The 16,377-nt window shown below is 40.3% G+C and overlaps 1 protein-coding gene across 7 annotated transcripts in view; it reads left to right on the forward strand.

The window, feature by feature from the left end:
• Positions 1-16,377, forward strand: part of LOC125461003 (fatty acyl-CoA reductase 1-like) — a 176,851-nt gene that overhangs the window by 83,924 nt on the left and 76,550 nt on the right. Inside the window, exon 1 of one of the 7 annotated variants that reach the window (XM_048549270.2) lies at positions 2,088-2,210. The exons of the other annotated variants lie outside the window; for them this stretch is intronic. Within the exon in view, the coding sequence (XP_048405227.2) occupies positions 2,199-2,210 (12 nt within the window). The 5' untranslated portion in view covers positions 2,088-2,198. Of the gene's footprint in view, positions 1-2,087; positions 2,211-16,377 lie in introns of those variants that run through there. 7 annotated transcript variants of the gene reach the window in all.

The following is a 16,377-nucleotide window of genomic DNA, read 5'->3' on the forward strand; positions in this document are numbered from 1 at the left end:
GAACTGACATCACCAACGCAGGAAATGACATCACCAGCCCAAGGAAACCTAAACATATAAATAGAAAGCGGGACATAACACCAGTGCTTCATCGGAGGCTCACTGATGATGTTACCTAGAATGGTGATGAAATGTCTGAAAACTAACCTTCCAGCTCAGCGAGCAAACTCACATCCTGAATAGGATGTTCATTAAAGATAATTGTCTGATGGATACAAGGATTGAGAGCTCGTATCATCTAGGACTTAATGAATCCTGGTCTTAATTGTGATGCTCTTAACCCTGACATGAAAAGAGAGGAAAGGAAGAGAGAAGAAAGAACTTGTTTCACAGTACACATTTTGTCAGATGCTTTAACTATAGATTGCTGGATTGTTCTTTTACTTTATTGTGGCTTGTTGGTGAAATATGATTAACCTAAGATTGGGGGGCCTGAGCCAGAGTAAACAAGGGGTAAGAGGTCAGTAAAGGTGTCTGTAAAGGAAGCAAAAAGATGACTATGTTAGTTACAGTGGCAAGAAACATGTCTCACTCCTTTACTCCAAATCATTGTGTGAGCAAACCATTGACTTACTGATCATATTCCCACATGATAATTCTGATTGAATCATGTTTGGTTAATTGCTCAAGTTGGTCTGAACTCTCTTGTGGGTCACCAATTTAATAGAAAGTGAAAAAATTATGCTTTTCTTAATAGAGGAGGGAGAATTCAATTCTGCCTAATTGTAAAAAGCTACAATTTATTTATGCCAAAAATAAATAAGAATCTGGTCTGAGATAATGGGAACTGCAGATGCTGGAGAATTCCAAGATAATAAAATGTGAGGCTGGATGAACACAGCAGGCCCAGCAGCATCTCAGGAGTACAAAAGCTGACATTTCGGGCCTAGACCCTTCATCAGAGAGAAGGGTCTAGGCCCGAAACGTCAGCTTTTGTGCTCCTGAGATGCTGCTTGGCCTGCTCTGTTCTTCCAGCCTCACACTTTATTATCTAAGAATCTGGTCTGTACCATTTTCTGCTGAGTTTAACTCAGCTGGCCATAAATGGATGATTAACATTGGATTATGGCACGGGGAAGAGCATGATTAAATTGCGCCTTTACAGACAGTTCAGCCTGGTGCTGATGCATCAGCTGCAGGGTGTTCACAAATCACTGGTGCTGTAGTTGAACATTCTGCAATATTGTGCCTATGTATTGACTGCAGTGCATCTAGTAAACCAAACATATTCTTCAAAGTTGAATTTTTTTTATAATAATTCAATTTGGAATCCAGTAGCAAAACCAGAATGCAATTACTCCATTATAATGAAGTGTAAAGCTGGATGAACACAGCAGGCCAAGCAGCATTTCAGGAGCACAAAAGCTGACGTTTCGGGCCTAGACCCTTCATTGTTGCCTGCTATGGACTGTCCACTCAGGTCTAAAGTTTTACAAGTCTGCACTTTGGAATCAATTCCTGACAATAAAGTTCTTCTACAGTGGCAAAAAGGAGTCCTGTTTACAATGGGGATGAATGTATTTGTGTGGATTGAGTATAATTTTTCAGGATCCTGGCAATCTTAACTTGGATACATCCAATTACCCTATCATTTGAAATATCTAAGAGCAAATAGCTGTGAATATCTCAAGTGCTAATGTGTTGCACAAACAAAACTGTCTCAGTGGCTCACAATGACATATATCCTTTACCTACCTAAAACAAGAAGAGTGTGTAATTATGTGAGTTCAAGACATGTTAATTATTTTAAGTAATGGACCAGCACCAAGAGGGTTATAGTGAGAAATTTCAGTCGAATAGAATTCTGCTTAAGGGTTGTACAAGCATTTACTTGTAAATCCATTTGCTCTGCATTTTCAACCAGGTGAGACTGGAGGCTACTATTCGTACTTACAGTAGATGAAAACTTAACATGTTTGTGTGACATTTCTTTGTAAGAAGGTTGAAACTACTTAAGCTAACTGGTGGCTAACAGATAGAGAAATGTCATTGAACGTGACTATTAATTATTCATCTGTTATTATTATCAATTATAATTTGACCTTTGTTGCTTTTTGCTTTGACAAGACTCATTCTCTTGCTCGTAGAAACTAATGTGCTCTGCAGTTATAATGGAAGAAAATAGAACATGAATTGCAAGAATGGAGCCTCAAATATTGTCAGAGTGATCTCGACTACTTTTAAGTGTGGAATTTATAATGTCTCAATGTGTAAGTGATCTATATTAATGTCAGTCTTCATATGTTCATCATTGTCTCATGGAGTTGGCTGCTAGAAAATGAACAGTGCTGGTTTTCTCTTAGTTACTGCATAAGGGTGAAGAGTGTAATCAAAGCTAAAGAACTAAGTTGCAGAACGTAAAGGGCACACACCTGTCCCAAAAACAACTCAACTTTATATCTCATTGTTGCTTCCTAAATCTAGAAATTTTCATTATAATTCTTTAAATGTAGTCAGGAACCTTCCTTGACCCACTTTTTAATTATTTAGCTTCATGTTTACTATGAAGCAAAACTTTGGCCCTTCCCCAGGATGAAGTCTCACCTTTGAGCTGCCAGCCACTGCTGTACTGCTGATGGAAGGCACTATGGATGCTTCACAACCTATAGTGAGTCCGGATTCTCACTGAGGTCAGTCTGGCAGGCTCTGCAGAGGAGTTGGGAGAAAGAAGTTAGACACCAGAGAGAGGATGAATATGGAAAAGGAAAACTATATGAGGATATCCAGGCATCCAGAAAAGAAGCTTCACTAGTCAGCAGCTCAAGGACAAATCTGGTGATCTGTGTGTTGGCGCAGGACATACCCACTGCTTGTTAAATCTGAGTGAGTGATATGCTTAAGCTTTTAAGTGGACTTCAGAAGAGGGTGGACCAACTTAAAAACAAGGTTGAGCTCATCCATGTAAGGGAATTCAGAGACCAAGCCTGAGTGAATAAAGCAACTGGTGGGGTGGTCGCGGTGAAGTGAGGCTCTTATTATGATTCCAACTCATGATAATATTGGCCAAGTCAGATCCCTGAATGAAACATGGCTCGATAGATCGTGTTTTAAAGTTGACACAAAAACCAAAGTTTATTACACACAGAACAGTTATATTTATGCTGGTCGATTTGAAAAGATCTTTATAAACCACCACAAATTCAACTTTTCTTTTTCTGCAGCAATATCATTTTCAGATACTGAACTCCACAGAAACATTACTCCTATATAAAATCTTTAACTTCTCATCTAACTGACTTTCAATGTTTTCTTCTTGGACTGCTGAAGCAGTTTTAATGTCCTTTCAAATTCTAATGGTTTAAAGTCGCAGCAAGAAACACAAGAGCACCAAACCATCATCTCCCAAACCATCATCTCCCAAACCATCCACAACCTCATCACCTCAGGTGACCTCCCACCCACAGCCTCTAACCTCATCATTCCCCAACCCCGCACGGCCCGCTTCTATCTCCTTCCCTAAATCCACAAACCTGACTGCCCTGGTTGACCCATTGTCTCTGCCTGCTCCTGCCCCACTGAACTCATCTCCACCTATCTGGACTCTATTTTCTCCCCCTTGGTCCAGGAACTCCCTACCTACGTCCGTGACATCACCCACGCTCTCCACCTCCTCCAGAACTTCCAATTCCCCAGTCCCCAACACCTCATTTTTACTATGGATGTCCAATCCCTATACACCTGCATTCCCCAAGCAGATGGCCTAAAGGCCCTCTGCTTCTTCCTGCCCTGCAGGCCCAACCAGCCCCCTCCACTGACATCGTCTCCCGCTTTTTTGAACTCATCCTCACCCTCAACAACTTCTCCTCCTTTAATTCCTCCCTACAGACAAAGGGAGTGGCCATGGGTACCCACATGGGCCCAAGCCATGCCTGCCTCTTTGTAGGATATGCGGAACAATCCCTCTTCCAAAGCTACACTGGACCTATCCCCCATCCCTTCCTCCGTTACATTGATGACTGTTTTGGCGCCGCCTTGTGTTCCCATCTTCATCCACTTCACTAACGCCTTAAGTTTTTACCTGGACCATCTCTGACACCTCTCTCTCCTGCCTGGACCTCTCTGTCTCCATCTCTGGCAATCACCTGGAAACCGGTATCTATTTTAAGCCTACTGACTCCCACAATTACCTAGAATATTCCTCCTCTCACCCACCTTCCTGGAAAAAGGCCATCACCTATTCCCATTTCCTTGGCCTCCATCACATCTGCTCCCGAGATGAGGCATTCCACTCCAGAACATCCCAGATGACCTCTTTTTTTTTCCCCAAGGACCACAACGTTCCCTCCACAGTGATCGAAAATGCCGTCGACCGTGTCTCCCGCATTTCCCGCGACTCATCCCTCACACCCCCTATCCGCAATAACAACCAAAACAGAATTCTCCCTCGTCCTTGTGCACCACCCCACCAACGTCCGGATCCAACGCATCATCCTCTGACATTTCTGCCATCTGCAATCTGACCCCACTACCAAAGACATTTTTCCCTCTCCACCCTTATGTGCTTTCCGGAGGGACCACTCCCTCCACGACTCCCCTTGTCCATTCCACACTCCCCTCCAGCCCCACCACTTGCACTTTTCCCTGCAACCGAAGCAAGTGCTACACCTGCCCCGATACCTCCCCCCTCACCCCCATCCCAGGCCCTAAGAAGACCTTCCTCATAGAACATAAAACATACATCAAACAGATGTTCGCCTACACGTTTGTTAATGTGATATACTGTATCCGCTGTTCCCATTGTGGCCTCCTGTGCATCGGGGAAACCAAGCGGAGGCTTGGGGACGGCTTTGTGGAACACCTATGCTCAGTTCGCAACAAACAACTGCACCTCCCAGTTGCGAACCGTTTCAACTCTCCACCCCCCAACTTCCCCACTCCTCAGACAATACGTCCATCGTGGGCCTCCTACATTGCCACGATGAAGCCACCCAAAAGATGCAGGAAAAGCATCTCATATTTTGCTTGGGAACCCTGCAGCCAAAGGGCATCGATGCAGACTTCACAAGCTTCAAAACCTCCCCTCCCCCGATCACATCCCAAAACCAGCCCAGCTGGTCCCCGCCTCCCTAACCATTCCTCCCACCTCAAGCCCCACCCCCATCTCCTACCCACTAACATTATCCTTCCTCCCTGGACTGACCTATCCCCTCCCTAACTCCCCACCTACATTCACCTTCACTGGCTCTAACCCCTCGTCTTTGACCTGCCTGTCTCCTCTCGTCCTATCTTCTCCATTTATTTATCTTCTGTCCACCTCCACCTCTCTCCCTATTTATTTCAGAATCCCCTTCTCGTCCCCTATTTCTGAAGAAGGGTCTCAACCCGAAACGTCAGCTTTCCTGCTCCTCTGATGCTAGTTGGCCCATTGTGTTCAACCAGCTTCATGCCGCGTTATCTATAATGGTTTAAAGTTTCTTTTAGTTCTGATAGCACAAATCTTTCCGTTTTGACGGCTTGATAACTTCTATACAAACTCTTACAGTTTGGAGACTTCACAACTAACCTGCCCTTCTGCTAGGCTGCAGCTGAATACAGATAGTTATGAGCTGAACTCAGAATTAAACTAGTGGTCATTTCTGATCTTCTGTTTTCCTGAAAGCCGTAAACTTAGCAGGTGTAGCAGTATAGTTTTGCTCGGCACTTAGTCATACGTTTTCTTCAAAATTATGTGTTTAGGCCCCCTACTCAAACAGATTTCGGACCTTTTAAATTGCTAAATTGCCCGTAGTGTTCGGGGTTTGTGGGTTATAGGGGGATGGGTCTGGGTGGGATGCTTCAAGGGGCAGTGTGGACTTGTTGGGCCGAAGGGCTTGTTTCCCCACTGTAGAGAATCTAATCTAATCTAATCTAAAGAACTGAAAACCCGTTTAATTCTGCTTTAAAAATCCAAATTTGCAAATGATAAAAATACATCTTACCACAGTAGCCCTTCAAATTTTTTTCTCCTTGAAATGATGCTGTCCAATGCATTTGTACTCTTGTGCATTTGTATTGAAATTAGATATTCCATCAAGTCTTAAAAAACGCTCGTAAAATGAGTCAAGCAACCAGCTCTGAAAAGATTTTTGAGTTCTTTTCAGAACTTTTTAAAATTATTTTGTTGGATATAGACTTCAATGACTAGGACAACATTTGTTGCCCAAACCTAATTGTGGCGAGTGATCACCTTGAACTGCTGCTGTACATGTGGTGCAGCTACACTCTGTTGTTAGGTGGGGAATGGAAAATATATGTCGAGTGATGAATCCCAAATTTGCCATTGATATCATCAGCTGGAAGTGGTATCTTGGTGCAATGGCTTGCTTCCTTGCTTCTATGTAAGAAGCTCTGGGTTCAAATCCCATCTAAGCACCTGTCAGCCAAGCAAAGACTATTTCTTACACTGTTTGATATTTTTTTCCATTGTGTGATATGTTACCAAGTTTTACAATTTGGTTGCCATTTTAGTGTGTGATCTGTTTCTTCCTTTGAAGAATCCTTGGTGGGAAAACAGCATGAGCTTCTCGTCCTTGACTCACAGTCGCCTGTACTTTCACCTCGTGTACACCTGCAATGTGGTGCGTAAATTGCTCAGCCTATCATTGAGAGTCCTTTCAGTTATGTTATCATGTCCCTCATTCTTGCCCCATTTTCACCATACTTTCAGTAGGTAATCCCAAATGTCCTGAAATGCTTATCAGTACACCACACATTCTCTGCTGTTTCTCCTTCAGGGCAGAAATTGGAACAAACTGAGCAAGAACTCTGTTGCTGTCCCTGTTTCTAATGTCTGCCCTGGTTTTTGTGTGGCCTCTGAGTCAACTTGCTGTCTCAAAATTCAAGCACTTTTACTTAACTGTTAAACACAGCCTCTGCTACATTTTAGTAGAACTTCATATGTTATGATCAGGTGTGTTTCCTCAAGGGACTTTGGCCTTTAAATATATTGTGTAAATTTTATTTTTATTGGACCTTATTAGACATAACATTGTATCATAAAGTTTAAGCTGGCTATGGAAAAGGACAAAGAACAATCTGTTATCAAAATAATTAACTATGATGTGGTTAAAAAGGGATCTGGGCCAGATAAATTGGAATCAAAGTTTGACAAACAAAACAACATGATAATATTATGCCTTTAAAAGGTGTATTGTGTTTTTAGTTTATTAAAATTGGTACACTAGAAGCAGCCTGAATGAGTGGAGTCAAGCTCCTACAAATCCAAGACTTTTAGTTTTAGCTTTCAGCACTTGCTACAGTCTTGAAGCTTGATGTGGAAGCTCTTATTCCTCTCTCTGTTCCAGCTAAAAGCTGGGTTTCCCTTCCTGCAGGTAGAATCGCATGTGCGACAATCTATAATACTGATTTTGCCTTTGTGTTTATGAGATGTTACTATATATTGGAACAGTTAATTAGTAGTAGTTAATATATATGTGTTTTGTTAAGCATTTTCATAGAGTTGCAGCAAAGTCACTTCTTTTATTTTATCTGGATTTTAATTGTAGTGTAAAAATCAAGTGTGTTTTGCTTACAGTGGAGTGGTTTGACCAATCAGACTGAATCTGAATGCAACACCATGCACTTGCCTTTAAAATAAGAAAAAGTTAGTCTAGACCCTATCTTCTGCATATACTCAGGGGGAATTTGATCTGGTCCATAACAACAGCAACTGAACAAATCTTATAAAGAAGATGTTGTTTGTTCGGGGACAGTCAGGGGTATGTTTCCATGAGCAGACAAAGAAATCCAGAGCTCCCCGGATGACAAACAGATAAAGATTAAGATGACGCAGAAGAAACTCTGCATGTGACAGAAGCCACATTGATAATAAATCAAAAACCGGGCTGACTAAAACAGGCTCAGAGGGGAAGTGACAAAGTGAATAATATAAGCAGAGAGTATAAGGAATCATGGCAGCTAACATGGAAGGGAATCCCAAAATCTTCAGTGTACATATAATTAGTAAAAATTAGTAGCAAGAAGAATTGAGCTGATTGGGCTGAGTGCATGTGCATGTTTTAGAAGCTACATGTATCAGTATGGAGGGTCGTGTTCTTTGTTGTCTGAAAGAATGTGTACAAGCACTGTGTGCCTGTTTCAATTGAACAAAATAGGTGACTTCACTTCACTGGTTCATTTCACAAGGCAATGCTCTGATCAATCAGAGTCAATCTGTCTGACTTAAATTTTAAGTAAAAACTGGCTGTTAACTGTCACTTAACATTAATATGTGTATTCTCTATGGCAACATCTTTCCCCGTCAATTTACTTGACAACCAATCAGCACTTTTCTTTCATGCAGTATTCAGTGTAGGATTTCCCTGATACTTGTTTTCTGATGAACTAGCCTGATGAGCACAAGACAAAAAAACTTCCACAAGACGTGTCTCCATTTTTTTGGCAATATAAAATTAATAGTTAAATAGATAATAGCAGGTTAGTTAAAGAAAGCCAGCATGGATTTGTTGAGGGCAAATTGTGTTTAAGTAATTTGGAGTTTTTGCTGTCGGAATAGATTGGATCGATCAGCTAATCTTTCAGATCTACTGTGTTTGGATCTCCAGAAGGCATTTGGTACAAAGGCACATAACAAATTTTGAGTGCAGACGCAGTGCAAGGAAGAAATGAGAGACTATCAGTGTTGATACAAAATTGTCTGAGTGACAGGAAATTGTGTGTGGTGATTAATGGTTTATTTTTAGACTGGGGTAAGGTTTGTAGGGGCTAGGTTGGGGCCCTTGGCCTTCCTGATTTAAATCAATGACACAGATCTCAGTGTACAAGGCAGAATTGTAAAGTTTACAGGTGATGTGGAACTTGGAAAATTTGTGAGCAGCCATAAGGATAGTTTAGAACTTGAAAAGGACATAGATTGGTGGAATGTGTCAATGCACAAACAAGTGGAAGATGAAAATCATTACAGAGAGTGTGAAGTGATTAATTTTGGCAGGAAGAATATGGAGAAAAAATATGAAACAGGAGTTGAAATTTTAAAGGGTTAAAGGAGTAGCCACATCTGGTTGCATGTGTAATAATGAAATTATTGAAAGTGGCAGAGCAGAATAAGAAAGCATACAGTATCCTAGACTTTTCTAATTACTCTACAGAGTACAAAGCATTAACTTGGTATCAACTGGAGTCTGGTACCCAGTTCTTGGCGTCAGGGCTTGGGACAGTGGGTACATCAGGGCCCAATAATTGTCACCCAGGACTCTAGGGTAGCCACTGTGCTTGGTGTAGGAGCTAGGACATGACCCCTGAGATGCTGGACTGCTGTGCCTGGGCTGGAGGCAGAGCTGCTGTGTTTGGGTCAGAAGTATGACGACTCTCCACAGTTTGGGCAGGGGCCAACACTGGGATCTGTGATTTCTGTCCCTACCTCTGGACATCACTGGACTGTTTTAGAAGGATGCAGAGATATTAGAGACATTGCAGAAAAGATCAATCAGAATTGCTGCAGGAATGAGAAACCACTTACAGTCCATACATTTCCAATTCATTTTCCTTGGAAAAGAATTGATAGCAGTATTGAAAATCATGAGGTGCCTGGAATTCAGTAGGCAGGAAAAATATTACTCCCATTGGTAAAATGAACATGAGGAACAAAGTATGTTATTTAACATACTTTGCAAAAAAATCAGCAGAGACATCATCAGAAACATTTTCAATCAACAAGTGATAGGGCTGTGGAATGCACAGTCTGAATGTAGTGGAGATGGGTTCAGTTGAGATATTCAAGAAGGAATGAGATTATTTATCTGAAAAGGAAGAATGTTCAAGCTTATGGAGATAATGTGAGACATTGGCACTGGGTGAATTGCTCACTTGGAGAGTTAGCACAAATGTAGTAGGCTGAATTGCCTCATTCTGCACTGTAACAATTTTCTGATTCTGTGTTAACAAAATATCTCAGATACTTCTTTTTAAAATAGCTGTAATCTTCAGTTTGAAATTTGCCACAAACACTCAAAATTAGCCTAACTTGTATAGAAAAGTTCCCTGGCAATCTGATATGATCAAGAATGTATATATATATATATATATATATATAATACTCATTAAAAATGTTTTGATGATCCAGAGGAGATAATTGTGAGTGTTGAAAAAAAAGCTTAGCCAAAAAGATGGCAACAGGGAGATATAGAAGGTGAATGAATTGCTTGTCTTCATTACCTGAGGCATAGAACATAGGAACAAGGAAGTCTCAATGCAACTTTTTAAGACATTAGTTAGCCCACAGATGGAGTACTGTGCAGTTCTGGTTGCCGCACTATTGTAAGGATGTGATTGTACTGGAGAGGGTGTAGAGGAAATTTATCAGCATGTTGCCTGGGATAAAAAGTTTCAGTTGTGAAGAGAGACGGGACAGGCTGGGTTTGTTTTCCTTGGAGCAGAGGACGCTGAGGGGGGACCCTGACTGAGGTAAAATACATTATGAAAGGCATAAACAGTGTAAATTGTGAGAATCTGTTTCTTGTGCAGACCTTTCGAAGACCAGAGAGTGTAAGTTAAAGGTGAAGCGCAAATAGTTTAGAGGAGATCTGACAAAAAAATTGTTTGAACCAGAGGGTGCTAATATATGAAATGTGCTGCCTGAAAGAATGGTAGAGACAGGTACTCTTGCAACATTTAAGAAGCATCCGAATGAGCACTTAAAATGCCAGAGTACAGTAGGCTGTGGACCAAGTGCACATAAACAGGATGAGTGTTGTTTGGTGTTTGTTGGTCAGCATAGACCTGGTGGGCCGAAGGGCCTGTTTTTATGTTACATGTTTCTATAACTCCAAGTTCAAGTATTTAGAAGAGTTTTAAAGGAGGGGGTTGAGGTGGAAAGGGTGACCAAGTTCCAGATCATGGGATATGGTAGCTGAGTTCACAATAGCTGGAGGTGGAGTAAGGGAGGCAAGATACATTAGAGTCACCAAACACACCCTAGTGACCTGTGTTCCTAGCAGTTGACTCCTTCAGTTTTTTCTGAAACTTGGAAAAGAAGAAAGATGTGTTAGGAATGGAGGGATTATGCTATCAAAATTAAAAATAGATCAAACTGATCCTTTTGTCTAAGTTTATACATGGTCATCAAAATGAAATAAAGACCAGAGATATGGATTTCTTTTTCAAATATAGCAAAAGTAAAAAAGAATTTGTAATGTAGAAAATGAGTTTTTCCATTTGTGAATATTTATTGTGCTCTGTAGGAATTTTTAGTGCCTGTGGCTCTTTTGAGTTTCCCAGCTTTCAATTGAAACTATTTTTTCCCTATGTCTAGTGAAGAGCTACATGAGCTATTGCTGGCTCTGTGACACACGAGGTCAGTTTTCAGCAGTGTTGTGATGGGCTTGTTCATAAAAAGTAAGTTCTATTCAGGCTTTATTGGTCATCAGCACAAATATGGGGACTGCCAAGATAAACATATGCGTAGTTATCAAGAGGCTTAAAACTCTCCTGGTCTATTCAATCAAACTAATTAAATCTGTAGTGTAGACTGTGATGACTGTGTGACTGATGTATTGAACGGACTCAGTTCAGATATTATCTTGCATGTACTTGCATATACAACAGATTTTTTTTGTAGCCTACTTTCCAGTGAATACCTTTACCTGAAGCAAGACTATTTCTTGCTTTGTGATGTGTGATACTTCCCCATTGGCTGATGACTGCTTTGTTTGCTGTTGAGTTATGTCAACAAATCACATTTGATAACCTTACTACCATTGTTGTTGAACAAAAACTTTTTGACTACTGTTCTGCATGTTTCAAACCTCAGCAATTCATACCTGCAAATTCGTATTGATTTGATTTATTGCTATTATTGATTAATATGAGGTGCATGCGGAGATTGTCATAATTGCAGCAACTGAAAAAATAAAGTCCCGTGCCCAAGTTACAGAGAAGATAAATTAGCCAGTTTTAATTTCTGTTCAGGATCTAGTGCTCATTGCTGAAAATATATGTCATAGCGCCTGCTGTGGTGCCCCTTTCCTCTCCAAATTAACTTTTAGGGTCTGCAGCTCAACCTGAAGAATGACTACTTGGCCAATTTAGCAGCAGGGCTGTTAGCATCTGTGGAATCATATTCTAGTATGGACAAACACTTTTAGAGGGGAAAAAAAAGGGTGAGGAGAAGGAGCGTAAAATGTGAACAAGAAACATATTCTTAAGTGAGTTTAATTCTGATGGACTGATGAAATATTTGCAATGTCATTCAGCTAGATACTACTTCATGCAAAACTCCTTGGAGGACAAACCTTCCCTTATCCGTTTTTGCAAACTTTTTGTTTTGATGTTTGAAGTTCTACTACAATAAAATAAGAAGTTTGATATTTCCTAACTTTTCTAGCAATTTAGTGAATGATGCTGGAAAATTTTAATGCATTACCAAATAATTTGATGAAGATAGAGAGTAATTCTGTTTTTTGGAAAAATACAAGGGTTAATGTTCTTCTTCAGACACAGTGCCATTTTTAAGGGATTATCTCCTAGGGTCACGCTGATCTGCCTTTAATTTAGTAAATGGACAGAGAAAACAAGTAATGTTGCTATTCCATTTACTTAACTCAGCTGCTGATCAAGAATCCGTGAATTAGCTGAGACTTGAGAAATATCACATCTATAATTAGCTAAACCTTTGACATTGCATTGCTCCTGAATTTAAAGATATTGAAAGATGCTACACTGCCTGCTAAATTATCTTTTCCCTTAAGAAGATAGGCTGAAATCCATTTTCATTATTTGAAGCTGTGCAGTCATCAGAAAAATGAATGGCGTATGTACAATGTGAAACATGAAGTCAAAACACAGCAAATCTTTTGACAAAATCACTGCACGGTTCTGCTTTTCTGTCCCTTCAAAAACAAAAAGAAAGTTGACCTGTGGTGTTCTGACGGCACATTTACAGTAAAAACAAATATCATTTGTTCTATAACATCAATCTGGAGTTACTTCAGTTTTTCCAAAGTCCAGAATCAGAATCAAATTGACTGGCTACTCCCTCTAAATAATCCTAAATTTTATAGGTCATCAGAATATATGAACAGAGAACATATTGTCATTTTTGCATGAAATAAAAGATTCCTGAGTGGGATGAAAAAAGACCTGCCTTTTTTCCTTTTTATTTCTCCAGCTAAATGCAAATCTAGTACTTACTTACTGTCTTTTCACCATTGCTACTAACATGTCACTGCAGATATTTTATTGACAAGGAAATATAAACAACGAAAATGACAGAGGCTTTTAAAAGTTGCACCAAAGCTATCTCCCAAAATCTAGTTTTCTTTTGCCACAAGCTTCTGCATTGAGTGCTAGTGACTGCAGCAGTTTCTTAAGATTTGATAAGGTAGTGATTCGTTATCCTGCTGAATTTTGGCATCACAGAAGCATACTGATTTTCTTTACCTCTTGTTAGCAGAGGCAAGAGTAAAGACAGTACTGGGAAATAGGCAAAGGAATAATAATATTTGCCCCAATTAGTGAAAGGTTGGCTAATTCAGAATACATTGTATGATCATGAGAATTTAATTCTAGTTAGGTAAGGCCTTAGAATTTCATTGTCAACTATCCATGTTGCTCCATTCAGTACTTTTCAACTGCACAATGTTCAAAGAGATGGAATTAGAAAATCCTGCTCACCAACTTTCACTTACTTTCTAAGATAGTGAAAGGAAAGCAAAATAGTTGATTAATTCCCAAGGAACTGCAAAAAATGCATTTCTCACACTGGCTAATCATTGCTCCTTTGTTACACCTTGTTTCCTGTTGCAGCTTTTAATGAATAATGACTACCTCATCACTGTGCCACTGTAAATAAATGGGTTTCTTTAAAAAATATAACTTCCACACCTGCTTTTAGAGTTTGAGAAAGTCAGAAAATGGCAATTGCTTTTGTTCCTCTCTTGAGTCAAATTTTATAAAAAGCCACACAGGTTAAGAGTAGGTTAATGTTAAGTATATAAAATGAGAAACGAATTCTGAGTGAACGAATGCTAACCATAATGCTCAAAGTAACACTGAGAATTTTTTTCCCTCAAAAGTCTCCACATCTGCCCATTTCAAATGCCCTCCCACCACAAACACACACCACCACCAACCATTTCCAATATCCCACCACTTTTCTCCCATTATCCTTTCTTTTCTGAAGCAAGCAATTAACTTTACAAGTAAATCACACTTCTGGATTTTAATTGGAAATGTAAAAGATCTACAGTACTTTGATAATTTACCATATGAGCCTGAATAGTAAATATTGGTGGGTGAAAAGGTGTTACCTAAATGTTGTTGAGTACCGAATTGTGAGAACCTTCATAGCTGTGACAGATTCTGACAGGAGGTTCTCCAGTGGGGGGTTCCTGAAACTTGAGAAGAATTGCAAATAGCTATAAATATGTGCAGGTTTTCAGCATAGGCAGAGAGAAACCAATGGATAATTACCTCTCCTACCCCTCCTTCCACGCCCCAATTTAACATTATCAGTCAGAACCCTAGATATTATTCTACCATTCTTCATTTTGAACCTATGACTAGCTACAGTGCTGATCTGCATTACGTACTACTGCACAATGTAGTGCACTTTACCAAGGGCTGAGTATAAATTTTAATATAGTAATTAATATGAAAGCAAATAAAACACCTCAATTGACATTAGAATCATAGAGTCATACAGCATAGAAATCGTCTATGTTGACTAGATGTCCCAATCTGATCTAGTCCCATTTGCCATCATTTGGCCCATATCCCTTTAAACCCTTCTGATTCGTATATCCATTCAATTGCCTTTAAGTGTTGTAATAGTATCTGCCTCCACCACCTCTTCTGGCAGCTTGTTCTTTGCATGCACCACCCTCTGCATGTAAATTTTACCCCTCAGAGCCTTTTTAAATCTTTACCCTTCCACGTTAAGTATGTGCGCTCTAGTTTTGGTCACCCGCCTTAGGAAAATGGTCTTGGCTATTCACCCTATCCATGATTTTATAAACCTCTATAAGGCCACCCTTCAATCTTTGATGCTCTGGGGAAGAAAGCGCAAGCCTATTCAGCCTCTCCCTATAGCTCAAATCCACCAGTCCTGGCAACATCATTATAAATCTTTTCTGAACCCTTTCAAATTTACCTACACCCTTCCTTAGAAGGGTGAGCAGAATTGTATGCAGTATTCCAAAAGTAGCCTCCTCACCATCATCTAGATTCATATTGACCTTCCTGTTCATATGAAGATGACTTCATTCTGTTTTGTCTAGAGTTGAACACACATTCAAATTTGAATGATTTTCGTGACACCTGTTTCTGTGATGAGTCAAAAATTCAGTTTGAAGAACTTTGTGAAAATATTAGTCACAGATGTTGGCAGAACATTGTGTTCTGATCAAGTTAAAGAGAAGGTTAGCCATCAGAAAGTGTTGTGCTTCTGCCTTCTTTACACTAGGGATCAGCGTGCCCATATACCACAGCTAATTTTGATGCTGAACCATTTTTCTGATTGCCTCTTTGAAACCTTGAATTCCAGGAGTGTTCTGGAGCAGTTAGTATCAGCAGACATTCAAATATGGGGGTTTTCTTTAGCTTATTCAAAGATTGGTGGCTTTCACTTCCAACTCAGCTGTTCTAAAACTAAGTTGTGGACTTTACAAGCTTCAAAATCTCTTCACACCCCGCCCCCCCCGACCTCATCATAAGACCAGCCCTCCCTCTTGTCCCTGCCTCTTTGAACTGTCCATCTTCTCTCCTGCCTATCCACTCCTCCCACGTAACTGACCAACCCCCACCCCCACTACCTACCTACACTCACATCTACTAGCTTCATTCCTGCCTCCTTGATTTATCCATCCTCCCTCCCTCCTCAGTCACCCACCTCCAGCCCAACTCTCTACCTACACTCTCCTTTACTAGCTTCATCCCAGCCTCCTTGACCTGTTCGGCTTCTTTCCACCTATCTGTTTCACTATCCACCTTCTCTATTTATTTCAGAGCCCCCTTCCCCTCTCCCATTTCTGAAGAAGGGTGCAGACCTGAAACGTCAGCTTTCCTGCTCCTCTGATGCTGCTTGGCCTGCTGTGTTCATCCAGCTCCACACCTTGTTATCTCAGATTCTCCAGCATCGGCAGTTCCTACTATCTCTAAAACTAAGTTGTTACTTGTTGACTGTAACTAACATCTAAAATATTTAATCACTGCTTTTGTATTTCTCAAAATGGCTTAATAGGGTGAAGTAAAATTATTGTGTCTGACTTACTGTATACACCGCAAGTGATCCGAATGAACTGCTTAATGTAAATATGAAACCTCAAGTTTTAAAGATGTTTATATGGAAATTGCAGTCAGCGGCAAAGCAAGGTCACTCACTACTGGCCTCCAGCAAAGCTTAGCTGAGAAATCTGTCGTAAATACAGAGATAACACCGTGTGG

This window comes from Stegostoma tigrinum, chromosome 18, assembly GCF_030684315.1.
Source record: "Stegostoma tigrinum isolate sSteTig4 chromosome 18, sSteTig4.hap1, whole genome shotgun sequence".
NCBI classification, from domain to species: Eukaryota; Metazoa; Chordata; class Chondrichthyes; order Orectolobiformes; family Stegostomatidae; genus Stegostoma; species Stegostoma tigrinum.